The sequence below is a fragment of the Taudactylus pleione genome, unplaced genomic scaffold (genome assembly GCF_031769625.1).
Source record: "Taudactylus pleione unplaced genomic scaffold, aTauple2 ptg000465l, whole genome shotgun sequence".
In the NCBI taxonomy this organism is placed as follows: domain Eukaryota; kingdom Metazoa; phylum Chordata; class Amphibia; order Anura; family Myobatrachidae; genus Taudactylus; species Taudactylus pleione.
This window is the reverse complement of record NW_028284867.1, coordinates 286,589-305,819: the sequence shown is the minus strand read 5'-3', so window position 1 is coordinate 305,819 and position 19,231 is coordinate 286,589. Positions and strand designations below refer to the sequence as shown.

Here is a 19,231-nt window from a genome sequence, read left to right as displayed (position 1 = left end):
GAGTTTGAGTGTCGGGATTCTGACTGCTAGGATCCCGTACTCAACCTGTTTGTGGGTTATGGTATACTAGATGGTTTGAAAGGGCATTTTAGTGCATTACTTGAATTGTATTACATACTTCTGTAGTGCCTGTCTCCTGTTTTCCTCTCAGATTCAGCATAAGCTTAGGACACTGTTATCAGGGCAGGCTCCATTAATTGCAAATTGAGGATAGGTGGAAACGCAATAATAATATCAGACTATGAGAAGAATTCAAGGTGACTAATATGTGTCCAGAATAACATGCTCTGCTGCTTTAAACTACCTTGTGCAATTAGCTGAGATTAGTCTGTCTGAAATCTCACTGCACATGTCAAACTAGCCTGTCCTGTCCGAAAGAAAGGAATAAAAAAAACCACACACACAAGCAATTAATCACTCACCTTATGATAGGCGAAGGAAGCGATCAATCACTTGAAGTTCACACAACACTCTGAAAATGCTGCATTACGCCATCAAAAGCTATGTTCTATACAGTGATTTAAAAAATTGATCACTAATAATCGCTTCATCACCAGCCGTCAGGCAACTAAAAAATAACTTGTGTGGTTAGGTCGCAACCGAAGAGTAAATACAAGGTAACTATTTACTATGTTAATTCGTCAAAATGTTGTTATACCATGATTTGTATGGTGCGCAACACAACTGCAAGACGATTTCTGTGAAATCTTTCGGTATAAACCTAAAATCGATCCTCACAATTATCAGCTTCAGTACAATATATTTTTATGCGGCAGAACCATGAGATATTATTCTACACTCGGATAAATTATTTATTTTATGATGCAGACACCTGTTCATTTCTACTTGTTTCATGTCTACTTGACAGCTGTTTTATCATCAGCCTGAAGCATTAAATCCAGATATTCGATCTTAACCTCATCAATTTTAGATGTAAAATGTAAATTAAAGTATTTTGCCCTATAAACTGAACAAAATTGTGATCAACTTCCAGTGGGCCATTCCAAATCAGAAAGATATCATCAATATACCTCAGATAAAAAATTATGTACAATGGAAAATTATTATAGCTCTATTGTGATTCTTTGTTTTCCATTTACAATTCTGGGCACAAAATCCATGCCCATCGCTGTACCACATAGTTGTATGTAAAACATCTACAAATTTTAAATAATGGTGTTATTGAAAATGAATGAAATTAAAGCACAAATACATTCTTTATGTTTGTTGCTAAGATTATAGCCATGTTCTAAAGACTTCTTTATGAACTGAACACCTTTTTTATGCTCAATAGAGGTATAAAGTTATAGAGTGATTGGACATCTATAGTTATCCATTTAAATTAATTTTGTCAAACAAATCCATCCAATAACCTAAGAAGGGAGGTATTGTCTTTTATATAAGGAGGTAGTTGAATGATATACTTTTTCCACGTTATTTAATTTAATTATTTAAGTATAATTTTGTACTACAGTATGTTTTGGTGTCTCTTACTTGTTTTGTGATTATTGTGACTTAGGTTTCAATAAACTTTATATAGAAAATATTGTAACTACTGAATGTATTAAACCACCTCCCATATTAAAAAAAAGAAAAAAAAACTCTTTCATGCACAGCAAAATGGTTTATCTCATAAAATGTCATTAATGAACTTAATTAAATATGTGCAAAAAAAGGTTTAAATATAGAAAAAAAAAAACTAATAAATTGTCTGTTATTAGTTTTTTTTCTACATTTAAACTGGGTTTTTTTGTTTGCTTTTGAGAGGTTACATCTCTCTATCTTATTTTGTGAATGTCACATAGTAATTTTTCATACTGGATGAACTAGTACCAGTTGGTTCTGATTCTGTGGGACACCTCACTCACATGTCTGCCACAAAAAAAAAAAAAGTAGAAATACTAAAAGTAAAGCAACAAAATCCAAAGCAGGTGTATTAAAAAAAAAAGGAAATAAATTTATGACAGGCATAACAATAAATATGTGACAAGTATCAATTGCACTGCGTGCTATATATAATAAATAGACATAATCTAGTTTAAAATCCTATATTCAATTCTCCACAATGTGTGGTCATGATATGCTGCTACGCACGTCGGTACAATACAGTAACGCAACAATACTCCCCCGTCAAGTCAGCGCTTATAAGGGCTACCTTCAGCGCCTCACCCTCAATATTGTGGATGTGGCAACATATCTTAAGCTGGGTACACACCTATACAATCATCGGGCCGTTCTTACAATTTTGACCAGTTCTTTCGATATCGAAAGAGTGTGTAAGAACCTTTGATCATGTTTTGTCGTATGAAAACTGGTCAAATCAAAGGATCAGAAATACTGGGTTTGGGATGCGCTTCGGGGTGGTGGTGTTGTGGGATATAGGGGGTTGGATGATGGAGGGGTGAAGGTGTGAGGACAGAAAAAGGAGGGAGGGGGAGGAAGAGAGAGATAGAGGTGGGGGTCCAGGTGTGGATGGTGCTGCACCGTACAGTAGGGGTACCTGATCCTACTATTGGATAGATATGGTAAGATTGGAGGGTACGTGCGCTCCTTGGTTGTGTGTGTGTGTATTGGTGGGGAGAGGGAGGAGGGAAAAAAACGGGGGGAGGTTGGGGGGAGCAGATGACTGTGTGTTGTGGTGGATGTGTTGTGGTAGAACAGAAATACTGGAGGCTGGATGGGTGGTGGAAGAAACAAATATGTTTATTTGTATCTGTGTGTGCACATAGGGGGTGGTAGTTGCTCAGTAGGAGGCACAGTGCTCCTGGAAGATAAATGTCTCTTAGATGGTTTGTGGCAGCACACACTGCCCAGTTGTTGGTGATTTGGGGTGACAGGGTGTATCCACAGTGTGGGGAGTAGGGTCAACCCTTTCAGGGGGCTCCTTGACATGCGGTCCTGACTACTGCATGCTTCCCTGCTGGACCTATGGTCGATAGACTTCTGAATTGGGATGCCCTGTTGGAGGTGATCAGGGGTGCTCCCACTTTGCGGCGTCCCGCACTGGTGAGGAGAATGAGTGCTGACCTACCGGTAGGTGCCCAGGTCCATTGGTGTGGGATCAGTTCTTCTCAAAGTCCAGTATGATGCCGCGGTGGGGGACGTGCACTGTTTCAGTGGCTCACGTCCGTGGATGCAGTGCAGGTGAAACCTGTGCTGCGTGCGGTGGTGTGATGAGCGCGTGCAGCGCTGTCATTTGGCAGAGGCTGGTGTGAGTGGGGACCAGCGTCCGGTTAAGCGCCGCTGCTGCCCTTCAGGTGCCCGGATTGGGGCGGATGTAGATGCAGGTGGGTTCAAGATGGGTAGGTGTCTGGGGATCTCCAACGCGTTTCGGCACAGGTGCCTTTTTCAAGGAGGTGTCACTCTGCCAAACGACAGCGCTGCACGCGCTCATCACACCACCGCACGCAGCACAGGTTTCACCTGCACTGCATCCACGGACGTGAGCCACTGAAACAGTGCACGTCCCCCACCGCGGCATCATACTGGACTTTGAGAAGAACTGATCCCACACCAACGGACCTGGGCACCTACTGGTAGGTCAGCACCCATTCTCCTCACCAGTGCGGGACGCCGCAAAGTGGGAGCACCCCTGATCACCTCCAACAGGGCATCCCAGTTCACAAGTCTGTCGACCATAGGTCCAGCAGGGAAGCATGCAGTAGTCAGGACCGCATGTCAAGGAGCCCCCTGAAAGGGTTGACCCTACTCCCCACACTGTGGATACGCCCTGTCACCCCAAATCGCAAAAAAACTGGGCAGTGTGTGCTGCCACGAACCATCTAAGAGACATTTATCTTCCAGGAGCACTGTGCCTCCTACTGAGCAACTACCACCCTCTATGTGCACACACAGATACAAATAAACGTATTTGTTTCTTCCACCAGCCTCCAGTATTTCTGTTCTACCACAACACATCCACCACAACACACAGCCATCTGCTCCCCCCAACCTCCCCCCTCTCCCCACCAATACACACACACAACCAAGGACCGCACGTACCCTCCAATCTTACCAAATCAAAGGATCGCACCTTGGGGCAGATGTATGAAGCTCTGGAAAGTGATAAATTGGAGAGTGATAAAGTACCAACCAATCAGCTCCCAACTGTCATTTTTCAAACACAGCCTGTAACATTTTTACAGTTGGGAGCTGATTGGATGGTCGTTTATCACTCTGCACTCTATCACTTTCCAGAGCTCCATACATCTGCCCTATGTGCAGTTTAATATTCATCCGATTCCACCGGGCCAGATCGGACCTAAAGTGCCCTGTGTTCTCACCTTCCGCTGTTCTTGTGATTCTATGCCAGCAGCAGCGCCGCCTCTGTGAGTGGTATTTAAAAATTTTGGCAGTGAGGGATCAAAGGTCGCAAGTATGATTGTATACAGGTGTGTAAGCGCTAACGGCACTGTGGTCAGGACTTCCGATCGGGAGTGAAGTCGATCGAAACATTGCATCGAAAGCGCGATGGCAAAGGTGTGTACCCAGCTTTACACACAGGCCAATATCCTGTAATTTAATATTTAAGGTTTATTATAAAAAGGATACCAACAGCAAAAAAAGCACTATCAGGGATAAAGGTAAGTACAAACACAGTAATTATAGCACTTTTAGGAAAGGGATAGCAAACAGTAACAGGGCCAGTGCTGAGTAGAAGAGGAGGCAGAGGTTTTCTTTTGTAATTTATTAATTATTATATACATTTTCTTTTTTACATTCTGTAATGCAAGATAGCTCAAACAGCTTGCGGTTTCAGCTATAGCGCCTCCCACTGCCGCCTCTTTTTGGCAAACCAAAGCGCTATACACTACGCAACTCGACGCATGCAGCACCAGCATAGACCATTTAGTGCTGCTCCTCGGTTGTTTTTCTGCTTGTAAATAAGTTCCTCCTGTCGGTGAGGCTGGTTCCTGCAGGGTTGTGCTTCGGAAACCTGGTCGTATTAATTACGCCAGAGGAACCTACATTTTGTTGAATCGGGCATAGGTAATTATTGTGAATTGATAAAACCAACTCTTGTTGTGAATGCTGACCTATGTGACACTATACCAACATTAACTTGTAAACAGGAACTGTGATTTAAACTAAGGACAGATTCTACATGTTATTCAAAACATAAACTAAGATTTACTTTCGATATAGTTATTAAAGGGAAGTCATGGTTGTATTGTGCGGACAACAACTCATAACACCCGTTGCACAGGAAAAGAGAAGTGGCACCTAGCAGCCTCCATGTACTGTGGCCCTGATTCAGAGCCGGACACTCTGACAGAGCGCTCGCTCTGAATCAGGGCCAGGCTTTTGCTTATTTTGAACGGCCTCCTGGCCGCTCGCATAGCTGTGGGTGACCACCCACAGCTATTGCGAGCAGCCATGATGATGGTCGCGATAGTCTAGACCATCGGGCTTGCGACGAGACCCTTGTGGTAGGGTCTCGTGGCCGCAAGCCCCAGAGAGCTTTCGGCTCAAATTGAGCTGGAAGCTCTCCCACTGATATCACTTGTGATGTCAGTGGGGCCGCCCCCAAACGGTAGGCGTTCCTTGGGGAACGCCTCCGTTTGGCCGGCCACGCTCCTGGCCCGCCTACCAAAGGGGGAGAGCTGTCACTCACCATCGACAGTTCTCCCCCTTTGTTGCGAGACCCGGAGCGACGGTGTACCTGTCGCTATCCGGGTCTCGCGTATGTGCACGATGGAGCCGGCTCCATCGTGCGCATGCCCAGTGGGCCACCCTCGACCCGGTTGCGAGCGCTTAGCGCTCGTAACCGGGTCTGAATCAGGCCCTGTATACGTACGAAGTGAAAGACAGACACTGTCAAGTAAACCCAAATAGGGATGGCCATCGACCATCGATGTTTTCAAAACATTGATGGTTCCTGGCAGATGACAACTAATTTTGCCATCGATGGATGATTGTGAGGTGATTTTTTTTTTTTCTCATTACAAGACAGAGCTTAGCCCCGCCCCCATATTTGATTGGCCTGCGGCCCCGCATCCCCCAAGAAGCGATGGCCATCGACGGGGTGCAAACCATCGAGGGCTCACCATAGATGGTTTGTGTGCCATCGATGGTTATCACTGATGGGCCCATCGATGGACACCACACCGATGGCCATCCCTAAACCCAAATATGAAAATTAAACTGCCTTATGTGCAGAATAAAAGCAGACATAGGGCTCTATTTATATAAAACATGAGCTACCGAAAAATATCACTATATATTGTATCACATTGATGCAATATATAGTAATGTTTTGTAGCCATTCATGTAAACGTATCTTTCCGGCGACGTCCTCTGGTAAAGAGCAGTGCGAAGACAGACATATTGGGAGGGCGATATGTCTACTTCCCACTGTGCATGCGCCGCTGTCTGAGAACAGCAGGTCACGTCAGACGGTCTAAAGGGGGCAGAGCAAGCGCCGGGTGACGGGCATAGAGCAGGGAAGTATTCGTCTTTCCTGCTCTTTTCGCAGTACAGATTAAGCCATCCTGAGATTTCGTATCTGTGCCCAGCAGAGGAAGGGAAAGCTGAGCCGTTATTCTGTGAATGGCCTTCATCAGACTACTGTATGGGAAAGCGATCCAGCCATAGAGCGTGGGGCGCCGCTGGCTAAGTCATGAACTTCTCCACGGTAACCTGCTTCATGCATAGAACAAAGCAGTGAAAAGCCCTGTTTTCAGGTAAACAGAGTTTTTATCTACTTCATGAATAGCCCCCATAGAGAATGACACCCAGCACACAAGTGTAAATGATTGTGGACTTTTGCAAAGTGTGTTTTTTGTGCTAGAATGATATCCTTGTACAGTCCTGTAGCAGTATATATTTAAATTGGGATGTAGGCGGTCGGGATGCTGGCACTCAAAATAACAGCACCGGAATCCCGACAGCAGACAGAGGACCTCATTCAGAGTCGGTCGTAAGCGGCCGCTCGGTCGCACTCAGCGATGTTCGCTAAACTGCACATGCGTAAGATTCGCAATGCGCGTGCGCAAACTAGTTGTTGCGATCGGAAATTTCTCTCTCCTTGAACACAGCCAGGTCGTTAGTTTGAGTGACAGAAAGAGGCGTTTGTGGGTGGTAACAGGGGAAGGTGCTTGTGAACGGAGGCGTGGTGTTCCGAACACAGGCGTGCCTGACTATGCTAATGGAGTTTAATGGGAGTGCATAATTAACTAAGTAGTGTCATGGCACACGTGACATGGGTGGTTTTTACACTGACTAGATCGTAGTGCTTAAGAGAGGGTATGGTCAGCCTTAAGCTCTGCGATCAGCTCCGATGGGTCCCGATGGTCTCGATTAATCTTTATAACCCCGGAGATGACGTGTGTTGCGATCGAGAAGGCGGCGTGATTTTAGTCTTGCGGCCGCTCCTTACCCTCGCTCGTTCAGCTAACGATCTCATCTTAAGGCGCACCTTGCGATCGCTCGAGCGGCCGCTTAAGACCGACTCTGAATGAGGGCCAGAATCCTGGCGCCAGAATCCCGACCACTGGCATCCATACTTACTCTCCCGGGACTGCCGGGAGCCTCCTGAAAATCGGGTGCCGCTCCAGGCACCAGCAAGAGTAGTCCAGTCCCCCAGAATGGCGGCCGCCGCCCCCTCCGTGAACCCCCTCCCGCTTCCGCAGTGAAAGTGTGCGATCTCGGGGTGCAATTAAGCAATCGCGTCATCGTAGTCCCACCCTCTGCTTTATAATGCTGGTATTATCGGCATTATAAAGCGGGGGTCAGGGCCTCGATGATGCGATCACGTCATCACTCCCCCCACTCTGCCTACTTAAACCTCCCTCACCCTCCCTGCTGCATCGGCATCCCGACGGTAAGTATTAGAGTTAGGGGGAGGGTTAGGCACTAGGGGAGGGGTTAGGGATAGGCTGCTGGGGGAGAGGGATAAGATTAGCATATTTACCTTCAAGGTGTCGGGATTCTGACTCTCGGGATGCCGCTGTCTGCATTCTGACTTCCATCATCCCGACCACCAGGACCCAGTACCAAACCCATATAAATCACATTTGTCAATATATATTTAGTTGGGACTAATGTTATTCTCGCTTACCCCACAACTTTAGTGTTGAGAATCGGGACAGGGTCCGTGTCCACCTCAAGGAAGAGGAGCGCTCACAACCCTTTGGGTGCGTCTACCGCTTTTGAAGTGTCCATATCCCCCTCGCCTCCATTCATTGCCATACACACCAATAGCAAGCATGCACAGCCCTGCTCACCACCACGCTACTCTGCTATTCAGCCAGTCACTTTAAGCACTTATCTGTCCTAGAGGCAGTCTACCCGATTGGTCAGCTAACAGGACGAATAACAAAGTGGGGGCTGGCGCAGAATTGGCAGCAAATTAGGTGAAAGTTGCTAAAAAGAAAAAAGTGTTGGTAAAAACAGAGTATAGCTGCACATATGCTGAGCTGTAAATCTCTGGAGATGCGGCCGCAGGCAGCATATGCGCCTGGTTTGCGACCAGCCATCATCATCAATGTGCACTCGAGCCTCCATATAGCAGGTGCACGATAGGCCTCTGGGCAGGCATATATGCACATAACTGCATAAGCCACATTTGCATGAACACGCCCTCTCTGAATCTGGCCTATGGGAGAACACCCCTTCCCATCCCTGTTCCGCCTCTCTGGTTTTCTATTTACTAAGCAGTGTTAGGAGATAAAGTGAACGGAGATAAGGTGCCAGCCAATCAGCTCCTAACTGGCATTTTTCAAACACAGCCTGTGACATGGCAGTTAGGAGCTGATTGGCTGGTACTTTATCACCATTCACTTTATCTCCTAACACAGCTTAGTAAACAGACCCCAAAGTGAGAACCTCTGTAAATGCGTATGGGTCTGGCTATGCGTATTATGCAGATGCTGCCAGCGCCTCACACAAGTCTCACAGGTACTGTACTTAAGGAGGCTGATGCAGTGTGAGCCCGACTCCAGGTAGTGTCTTGGTCATGACTTTGCACTGAGCATGCTCAGACAGTGACCGCAAACAGATTACTCACAGTGGGATGCCTGTAGATCCCAGATTACTCAGTGGGATGCCTGTAGATCCCAGATTCCTCACAGTGGGATGCCTGTAGATCCCAGATTCCTCACAGTGGGATGCCTGCGATCGCAGTGGCTACGTAAACCCATCGCAGAGTGATTTGACAGGAATTGACGTTTGGGGGTGGTCGGCGTGCTAGTGCGTTTCAACGCCGTTGCATGGGCGTGCATAAATTAGCCACTGCGATACCATACGCAGCCTGAGGCCTCATAGCCTGCGCTGAAGTTAGCAATTCCTGAGTGAGGTCTGATCTGCCTTAACTGTGCGTATGGGTCCGATGTTACTTGATGGTACCAATTATTTCGCTATGTTGCTAAAGTATACGGATGTAAGGGGAAGTGGGTGTCCTTATGTTAGGCTGCGATCGCAGTGCGAATGCAATTATTTGCCTATCACCGCTGATATTAGCAACTGCGTTGCCTGCATATTAGCAGAATAGCGATCCTTGCTGAATCAGACCCACGGTCCATTGATACTACTTTATGTCCTTTTTTGTCAGTGGATGAGGAGTCAGACAATAGCATATTCACACTGAGCTGTCTCTATATTATACGTGCACCGACCAGACACTTCAGTCTTGCAAAATAAGAGCGGTTATGTCAGTCATCCACCTGCTCGGTTATTGTCCACTCACAGCACAAACTGCTCTAAGATTCATCGTTCTCTACCTAAGCAATAGGGGCCCTGATTCATTACAGATCGCTATTGCGATTGCAGCTGCGATTACGCACGCAGGTCTGTTGCGAATATATGCTAATGATTGCAATCGCAAAGCTATTATAGAGATGCCCAAAGCCAGCACAGAGACGCCCACTACCGCTTACGCACATCCGTAATACCTTGCAGTCCTCCGTATACACTGGGAACATGGAGTAACATCGGCCCCTCGCGCTCAATTACAACAGGTCAGACCTGACTCAGAAATAGCTAATCTCGTCGCATGCAGTGAGTACTCAAGCTGCGTACGCCGTCACAGTGGCTAATATATGCACGGCCATGCAACGGCGTTCAAACGGACTGGTGTGCCTGCATGTCTCCAACCACTCCCACTGTCACCCCCTCCCCAAACCCTGACGTCCCGTCCCTCCCCCTGCGTTGGCTTTGTATGTGCGCGAGCGATCGTTGTGCGACCGCAATGCTAACTCGTGCATGTGCAGTATGCACCATCGACAGATCTGCGTATGCGGTTGCAATTTCGATCCATAATGAATCAGGCACCAGTGTCCCTTACATTCCTGCCTGCGGAAGGCACAGATCCGTGGTTGCTAATGGTGGCTCTTGCTGGCCTAATGGGAGTTTGTAACTGGGCAATAAAAATGGGTTTGATTGCTCTTCTACACAAATAGGCATCTCTGAGTAAATAATCAAAGTACAGGTGACAGAAGATAGGTTTACCAGTGTCTGTTTCCTTCATCAGAATTCATTAACCCTTTGAACTCGTAATCACAGTGATTTGCTCCAAACCGACTAGAAGCAGGCCTGTCCAACCTGTGGCTCTCCAGCTGTTGTGAAACTACAAGTTCCAGTATGCCCTCCCATCCAATTAATTGGTAAAGCATGCTGGGACTTGAAGTTTCACAACAGCTGGTGAGCCACAGGTTGGCCAGGCCTGGACTTAAGTTGCTTCAGATTTTAGAATACGCCATGACATTATTTTTTTTTCCTAATTATTCGTATTGGACTACTGGAATCGTGACACACACCTTAAGGCGCAACAGACGGGCAGGCGTTGATAGAAAGTGCATGTAGTGAAAATTGCGAGCCTCACCCTAAATATCGTCCATTTTCCATATCCTCCGTTCCTGTAAAATGTGACCTTAAAAGTGAAATGTTTATAAACCATGGTTTGCACAGGAAAGAAATAATCTTCGGGCCATAGGTGCAATGTCTTCCCAACATTATACCAACTCCAGTTCTAATGTTCTCTGCACAGTCAAATGTTGGAAAAACCTATTGTTCAAAGAAATAAAAAAGCATTAATATAGGGTGTAATATCTGTTACTATCACTGAGGCTGCATACACACGTAACAATGTTAGTAACCAACGATTTTCGTTAAGATTTTCCCTTGAAAAAGTGAATGAAAATCGTTTACAGACATCGTTAGTTACTAAATTAATGAAAGATTTTGTGAACGATTTTCATGAACGATTTTTTAATTATGCATACAGTGAATGGACATCATTCATTCAGTACAACATGAACGATTTTCTGAACGAAAATCGTTATGTTGGACAGTCAGAATGGACGATGAACTACAAACGGGAGCGCACATGAACGATTATCGTTCACCCAATTAAAAAATGAACGATTTTTTAAACGACTTAACGATAACGACGTTGTTATAGATAAATAGCTCAAAAAATCGCTACGTGTGTACGCACCTATAGTCATTAATACAGGGTGTAATATCTGTTACTATCACAGTCATTAATACAGGGTGTTATAGCTGTTAAGGCAACCATACATCAGAGATTGATTGCAGCAATCGTGCAATTTGCAATCGATTGTGTATAAAAATCTTTCCCTTTTTCAGTCGATTGCAGATTGCAAAATTGCCATAATCGATTGAAAAAGGGAAAGATTTTTATACACAATCGATTGCAAATTGCACGATTGCTGCAATCAATCTCTGATGTATGGGGGCCTTATGTATCACATGGTCATTAATACAGGGTGTTATATCTGTTAGTATCACATAGTCATTAATACAGGGTGTTATATCTGTTACTACCAATACCACTAACATAAAAACAAAAACGTAAAAACAATGCACAAAAAAAAACAAAGAAAGGCTGTAAAGAGAAATAAAAGAACCCTAGAAAACATACAGAGCAATAACTAAGCAATGTGCTGTGCAGAATGGGGGGACTGAGGACATCTCCAGATAGGTTGAAGCTGCCACCCACAGTCAGTATTATGTGAGCTGAGCACTGCACATCTATTGCCCGATAGCTGGTGGCCACGCCCGTACACAGCCCGGAACTACAACTCCCGGCGTGCCCCGCGCGGAGGAGACGCCACGTGATGCCGGAAGTACACGAGTGTTGACGTCGGCATTGTCGGCAGCTGCCGGTTCTGGACCGATGAGACGGGGACATAGTGGGGGTCCTGGGGGTAAGAGTAATCGCCGGATGCAGGTAATGCACTATAGCCAGAGTTATATGGCTATTACAGGTTAAATGTCTGGCCATAGAGGTATGCATGGTGTGGTGGTGGTCCTAGAGGTGCAGTGTTATAGAGGTGTGGTAGTCCTAGAGGTGCCGTGTTATTATAGAGGGATGCTTGGTGTGGTAGTCCTAGAGGTGCAGTGTTATTATAGAGGGATGCTTGGTGTGGTAGTCCTAGAGGTGCAGTGTTATTATAGAGGTATGCTTGGTGTGGTAGTCCTAGAGGTACAGTGTTATTATAGAGGTATGCTTGGTGTGGTAGTCCTAGAGGTGCAGTGTTATTATAGAGGGATGCTTGGTGTGGTAGTCCTAGAGGTGCAGTGTTATTATAGAGGGATGCTTGGTGTGGTAGTCCTAGAGGTGCAGTGTTATTATAGAGGGATGCTTGGTGTGGTAGTCCTAGAGGTGCAGTGTTATTATAGAGAGATGCTTGGTGTGGTAGTCCTAGAGGTGCAGTGTTATTATAGAGGGATGCTTGGTGTGGTAGTCCTAGAGGTGCAGTGTTATTATAGAGGGGTGCTTGGTGTGGTAGTCCTAGAGGTGCAGTGTTATTATAGAGGGATGCTTGGTGTGGTAGTCCTAGAGGTGCAGTGTTATTATAGAGGGATGCTTGGTGTGGCAGTTCTAGAGGTGCAGTGTTATTATAGATGTATGGTAGTCCTAGAGGTGCAGTATTATTATAGAGGGGTGCTTGGTGTGGTAGTCCTAGAGGTGCGGTGTTATTATAGAGGGATGCTTGGTGTGGTAGTCCTAGAGGTGCAATGTTATTATAGAGGGATGCATGGTGTGGTAGTCCTAGAGGTGCAATGTTATTATAGAGGGATGCTTGGTGTGGTAGTCCTAGAGGTGCAGTGGTATTTTAGAGGGATGCTTGGTGTGGTAGTCCTAGAGGTGCAATGTTATTATAGAGGTATGGTAGTCCTAGAGGTGCAGTGTTATAGAGGGATGCTTGGTGTGGTAGTCCTAGAGGTGCAGTGTTATTATAGAGGTATGCTTGGTGTGGTAGTCCTAGAGGTGCAGTGTTATTATAGAGGGATGCTTTGTGTGGTAGTCCTAGAGGTGCCGTGTTATTATAGAGGTATGCTTGGTGTGGTAGTCCTAGAGGTGCAGTGTTATTATAGAGGGATGCTTGGTGTGGTAGTCCTAGTGGTGCTGTGTTATATATGTTTGGTGTGTTAGGGGTCTATTTACTAAGCAGTGTTAGGAGACAGAGTGAAAAGTGATAAGGTACCAGCCAATCAGCTCCCAACTGTCATTTTTCAAACACAGCCTGTGAGATGAGTTATGAGCTGATTGGCTGTCACCTTATCACTTTTCACTCTGTCTCCTAACACTGCTTAGTAACTAGACCCCTTAGTCCTAAAGTAACATTTCCCACCTATGACTGGGGAGAGGACATTAATCACAGTAGAGTAACAATGTATGAGGAGCCAGCAATGTATGTTCCCAGTTACTTGTTCCATAGTTCTCTTACAAATCCCAGAGGAACCTTAGTGGAAACACATGGTCTGCTCCGTACCGAGTGTCTTCTTTCATTCCCAGTGAAAACAAGCTGATGCTCATGAGGAAGGGTATCTGAGGCCTCCAGGGTCTGACGCCATGGACTTCCCGGTTTCCCCCCGTAGGACGTCCGCCGCTCGGAGGTTCTGTGCACAATACACACATCACCACTTGGCCGTCTTCCTCCTGACTTTCTTCAGGTGAGAGGCATTGTCCGGCGCTTACCTCTAGGTCACACTGCAGAATGTACATGATCCCTGTGACAAAGGGCAATATGGTTTTGGCTCTTCTACCGGCCTTGTTGGTCATTCTTCATCATAAGTAAGGATGCAGACCTCTATCCCCCACCCTCTTTCCACTTTGCACCCATCCCTCTCAGGACACCGTTTTGGGCCAGGGTGTATGACAGCCAGGATAGGAGACAGCTCTGACAGCTGTGCAGGGGTCTGGAATGAGGGATGACTGTGGACTGAATTGGACAGGAGCTGCAGCCATCCAATTGGGTGACACAATTATTACACGCCTCATATCCTAGCCAATAGAATCATTATCACAGCTCCAGTCCTCTAGTGTCTAAAGCATTTTTGTTTTGCTCGGTCATCATGTATTTTGGGTGTCCTGCGAGAGGTATATGGAGGTCCTCTTCAAAGTGCTTCTTGATTGCAGATGCTATTTAAAGGGGTTGTTGCCCCAAAGTAGTCAATTGCTCAATTTGAAGACTACCCCTTCCTTGGAAAAGCAATTAAGCATGCCTAGAATCTAAAAAACAAAGTTAGGGGCACCTTTCATTCTGGGTGCCTTCAACATAGTGTCTGATCCCAACTCCGATTACGCCATCTCTGGTAAAACAATAAGAAGAAAATTAAGTGTAACATTAATAACATTTCTATCTGGTGCCTGCAGGCAGCTTGTAGTCGAGTTTTATCATTATGAATGCATGGAGAGCCAAACACATTATTGTTCACCCATGTCCATAATTCACACTCTCATGGATGGACTCCTTATAGACAAATGGCCTCTCCAGCAAAATTTTGGGCCAAAACTGACATATTACCACTAACTTGGTCAGATCCCTTTGTGTGGAAATGGGACTCTGTGTTCACCCTCCGTACACCGTGGAGATTAGGCAATTACTTATTAACTTCAATATTATTATTATCCTTTATTTATATGGTCCCACAAGGGTTCCGCATCGCCTTACACAGTACATAAACAAATGAGCAAACAAGAAAATAGCGAAGGAGAAGCACATGAGGGAAGAGGGCCCTGCTCGAGAGAGCTTACATTCTAAGGGAGAGGGGCAGACAGACAGGGGTGACAGATTGGGTAGACAGTGAGGAAGAAGCATGGAGCAGTAGTTTAGGATGAGAGCTGGAAGGCCTTGATGAAGTAGTGGGTCTTGAGAGCTCCTTTGAAAATTTGTAGAGAGGTGGATAGTCTGATAGGGAGAGGGAGAGAGTTCCAGAGGTAGGGAGCAGCGCGGGCATAATCTTGGCGGTGGGAGGAAGTAATCAGTTGGCATGAGAGGCGGCGTGCATTTGTTGAGCGAAGTGGGCAGGCAGGAGTGTGAAGTGAAATGAGATCAGAGATGTAAATGGGAGAGGATTGGGTGAGGGCTTTGTAGGTGAGTGTAAGAACCTTGAATTGGGCTCTGAAGGGGAAGGGGAGCCAGTGTACGGCTTGTTGGAGAGGGGAGGCAGATGTAGAGCGATTGGAGAGGAAGATGAGACGGGCAGCAGCATTGAGGACAGATTGGAGAGGAGAGAGGTGGGAGTCAGGGAGACCAGATAAGAGGAGGTTACAGTAGTCCAATACAAAGAAAACAAATAGTACATGAAGGGCTTTACATCTACACACTAATTAGCAGTCCATTACGTGTGCCCTTAAGGCTTTACAACACACAGAAAATAAAATAACCATGCAATCTCAACATAACAAAATCCCCTCAAGCAAAACAATTGAATCAGACCTTAGATGCCAGAAGAAAAACGTCATTATCACTGACCTAGATCCAAAGATGCAATTATTCCCCTTAATCAGAGACAGTACAAAATATATAGCAATATCATACACTAGGGAACAGAGCTGGCAGATGGTTTGCTCACAATCTGTGGACTAATGCTGGGTACACACTGACAGATATATTGGCCGATCAATTGATCGGCCAATGTATCTGCTGCCCGTCGCCCAGTGTGTACCGGCGGTATGTCTGTGAACGTTGTCGTTCACCAACATATCACATTGGCTGTGCTGCACAGCCGATGGACAGATATATCTGCAGACATATCTGTCCATCGGCAGCCGCGGGGAGGGGGCGGGACACGCCCCCTGGCCGCCGGCACCCGCTGCCACACACAGATGATGGCGGTTCGACCATCATCTGCAGATCACTCGATCTGCAGATATATCTGTATAGCGTGTACCCACCTTAAGATCGCTAGAACCAGACTGAGAAATAAAACTAATAACCAAGGGTCCAAAGTTCAAATCCTTTGGATATAGCAAATGTTTTATCTCAGTATGAAAAGTGATAGAACTTAAGTCGTGCGACATGCTTTCAAACTTCAATAGAAGCTATGTATTCTTTTTAGAACATTTGAAACTACCCTTCTTTCCATCCGCAATGGTAGAATCACTGTCCCCCAACTGTCATTTTTCAAACACAGCCTGTGACATGGTAGTTGGGAGCTGATTGGCTGGCACCTTATCTCATTTCACTCTTTCTCCTAAAGGGGCCTGTCCATTAGCAGATAAATTTGAACGATGAATGATTTATCGTCCAGTCGTTCAATTTATCTACTAATGGATAGGCTCTGAACGATAAAAATGCGCACTCCCGCGGCCGACAAATTTGGTCTTTTGTCTCTCCAATATGTTGGTCAATTACCGTTTATCTATGACAGATATTAGAAATATCTGTCGCGGTGAACGACGAACGATTTTTTAAATGAAAATGAATAGAAACATTAAAAAAAAATCCTGTCTCAGAATGATGTCATGTAATATCGTTCGTCATTTGCAAAAATCTGTCATGTACATGACAGATATCTGTCACTGCAGCCCCAGGAATTTTCAAAAGATAAATCTTTTGTCTTTCAGAAAGATCTGCTAATGGATAGGCCCCTTTACACTGCTTTATAAATAGAGCCCCCCTATGTCCATTGATACCCAAACTCGTGGACCAGGACCGGGTAGGGATTTATATTCGTTAGAGTGGAAATACTTCACAAATTATATTTCTTTGCAGATGATTTATTGCTCTGAGATGTCATAACCAGTCTTCCAGCATTACATGACAGTAATTCATAGATTATAATAGACGCCTTGTAAAGCCCATAAAATGTGTCCTCTAAATTCTGTTGGTGTAACTGTTGTGATGTTGGGTATTTGATACACAATTTGCGGAGCTGCCCATCGGTTAAGAAAAAATTTGGGTCTAAAGATTTTTTTATTTAATCCATTCAATTTTAGGACTATTCTATTGCTGCATAGTGACTGAGTAACTCCAGTCATTCCCCTGTAGGATGTCAATGCACCACTTGTGGAAATGTTATTTTTAAATTATTGCAGCATACCGTTTGGCATTGTTCAGCCAGTTATGTTTGGTCTGACCCGAATGACAGGTTTGTCAGTGCATCCGGGATATAGATGTCATGTGACCAGCTGTATAATTTATTCGCTATGTAATCAGGAGTGAGGAACGTAATGGGAATATAACATCCGGGATATTGCTGTCATGTGACCAGCTGTATAATTTATTCGCTATGTAATCAGGAGTGAGGAACGTAATGGGAATATAACATCCGGGATATAGATGTCATGTGACCAGCTGTATAATTTATTCGCTATGTAATCAGGAGTGAGGAACGTAATGGGAATATAACATCCGGGATATTGCTGTCATGTGACCAGCTGTATAATTTATTCGCTATGTAATCAGGAGTGAGGAATGTAATGGGAATATAACATCCGGGATATTAATGTCATGTGACCAGCTGTATAATTTATTCGCTATGTAATCAGGAGTGAGGAATGTAATGGGAATATAACACCCGGGATATAGATGTCATGTGACCAGCTGTATAATTTATTCGCTATGTAATCAGGAGTGAGGAACGTAATGGGAATATAACATCCGGGATATAGATGTCATGTGACCAGCTGTATAATTTATTCGCTATGTAATCAGGAGTGAGGAACGTAATGGGAATATAACATCCGGGATACAGATGTCATGTGACCAGCTGTATAATTTATTCGCTATGTAATCAGGAGTGAGGAACGTAATGGGAATATAACATCCGGGATATAGATGTCATGTGACCAGCTGTATAATTTATTCGCTATGTAATCAGGAGTGAGGAACGTAATGGGAATATAACATCCGGGATATAGATGTCATGTGACCAGCTGTATAATTTATTCGCTATGTAATCAGGAGTGAGGAACGTAATGGGAATATAACATCCGGGATATTAATGTCATGTGACCAGCTGTATAATTTATTCGCTATGTAATCAGGAGTGAGGAACGTAATGGGAATATAACATCCGGGATATTAATGTCATGTGACCAGCTGTATAATTTATTCGCTATGTAATCAGGAGTGAGGAATGTAATGGGAATATAACATCCGGGATATAGATGTCATGTGACCAGCTGTATAATTTATTCGCTATGTAATCAGGAGTGAGGAACGTAATGGGAATATAACATCCGGGATATAGATGTCATGTGACCAGCTGTATAATTTATTCGCTATGTAATCAGGAGTGAGGAACGTAATGGGAATATAACATCCGGGATATTAATGTCATGTGACCAGCTGTATAATTTATTCGCTATGTAATCAGGAGTGAGGAACGTAATGGGAATATAACATCCGGGATATTAATGTCATGTCACCAGCTGTATAATTTATTCGCTATGTAATCAGGAGTGAGGAATGTAATGGGAATATAACATCCGGGATATAGATGTCATGTGACCAGCTGTATAATTTATTCGCTATGTAATCAGGAGTGAGGAACGTAATGGGAATATAACATCCGGGATATAGATGTCATGTGACCAGCTGTATAATTTATTCGCTATGTAATCAGGAGTGAGGAATGTAATGGGAATATAACATCCGGGATATTAATGTCATGTGACCAGCACAGAGTAGTGATGGAGTTGTCATTTTACTATATGTGCTGAATTATTGGCTATTTATTTTTCCTTTGCAAACTAAATTGCACAAATATATGTGTGTGCTGGTCTCCGTGATCAAGTTATTCATTTCTTCAGCTTTTTGCATAGTGACCATATCTGTATTATAACTCTTTGCAATACTCCCCCTGTTAAGGCCTTTTTGCAGTTTGTTAGAAGTGGGCGGCTCTTTCCCGTAGTCGGTGGCAATCAATTGGACAGACAGGGTGGACTGGCCAATAAATAGTGGACGTTCTGCAATCAGTGTGAAGTGAGGGTCAAATCTGAAAATTAGATGAAGAACTTATAGGATAATAGATA

At 44.8% G+C, this 19,231-nt stretch overlaps 2 protein-coding genes across 3 annotated transcripts in view; one reads left to right on the top strand and one right to left on the bottom strand.

The window, feature by feature from the left end:
* RAB19 (RAB19, member RAS oncogene family) overlaps window positions 1-13,840 on the bottom strand; it is a 28,757-nt gene extending 14,917 nt beyond the window's left edge. The window contains exons 1-2 of one of the 2 annotated variants that reach the window (XM_088448775.1): window positions 13,740-13,840; window positions 10,820-11,001 (exon numbers count right to left, since the gene is read on the bottom strand). In XM_088448775.1, the coding sequence (XP_088304901.1) occupies window positions 10,820-10,950 (131 nt within the window). In that variant the 5' untranslated portion in view covers window positions 10,951-11,001; window positions 13,740-13,840. Of the gene's footprint in view, window positions 1-10,819; window positions 11,002-11,881; window positions 11,949-13,739 lie in introns of those variants that run through there. The other variant, XM_088448774.1, reaches the window with a different exon arrangement.
* The window catches only part of SLC37A3 (solute carrier family 37 member 3), a 28,539-nt gene continuing 21,356 nt past the window's right edge, over window positions 12,049-19,231 (top strand). The window contains exons 1-2 of the mRNA XM_088448773.1: window positions 12,049-12,190; window positions 13,763-13,920. Of these exons, the coding sequence (XP_088304899.1) occupies window positions 13,820-13,920 (101 nt within the window). The 5' untranslated portion in view covers window positions 12,049-12,190; window positions 13,763-13,819. The remainder of the gene's footprint in view (window positions 12,191-13,762; window positions 13,921-19,231) is intronic.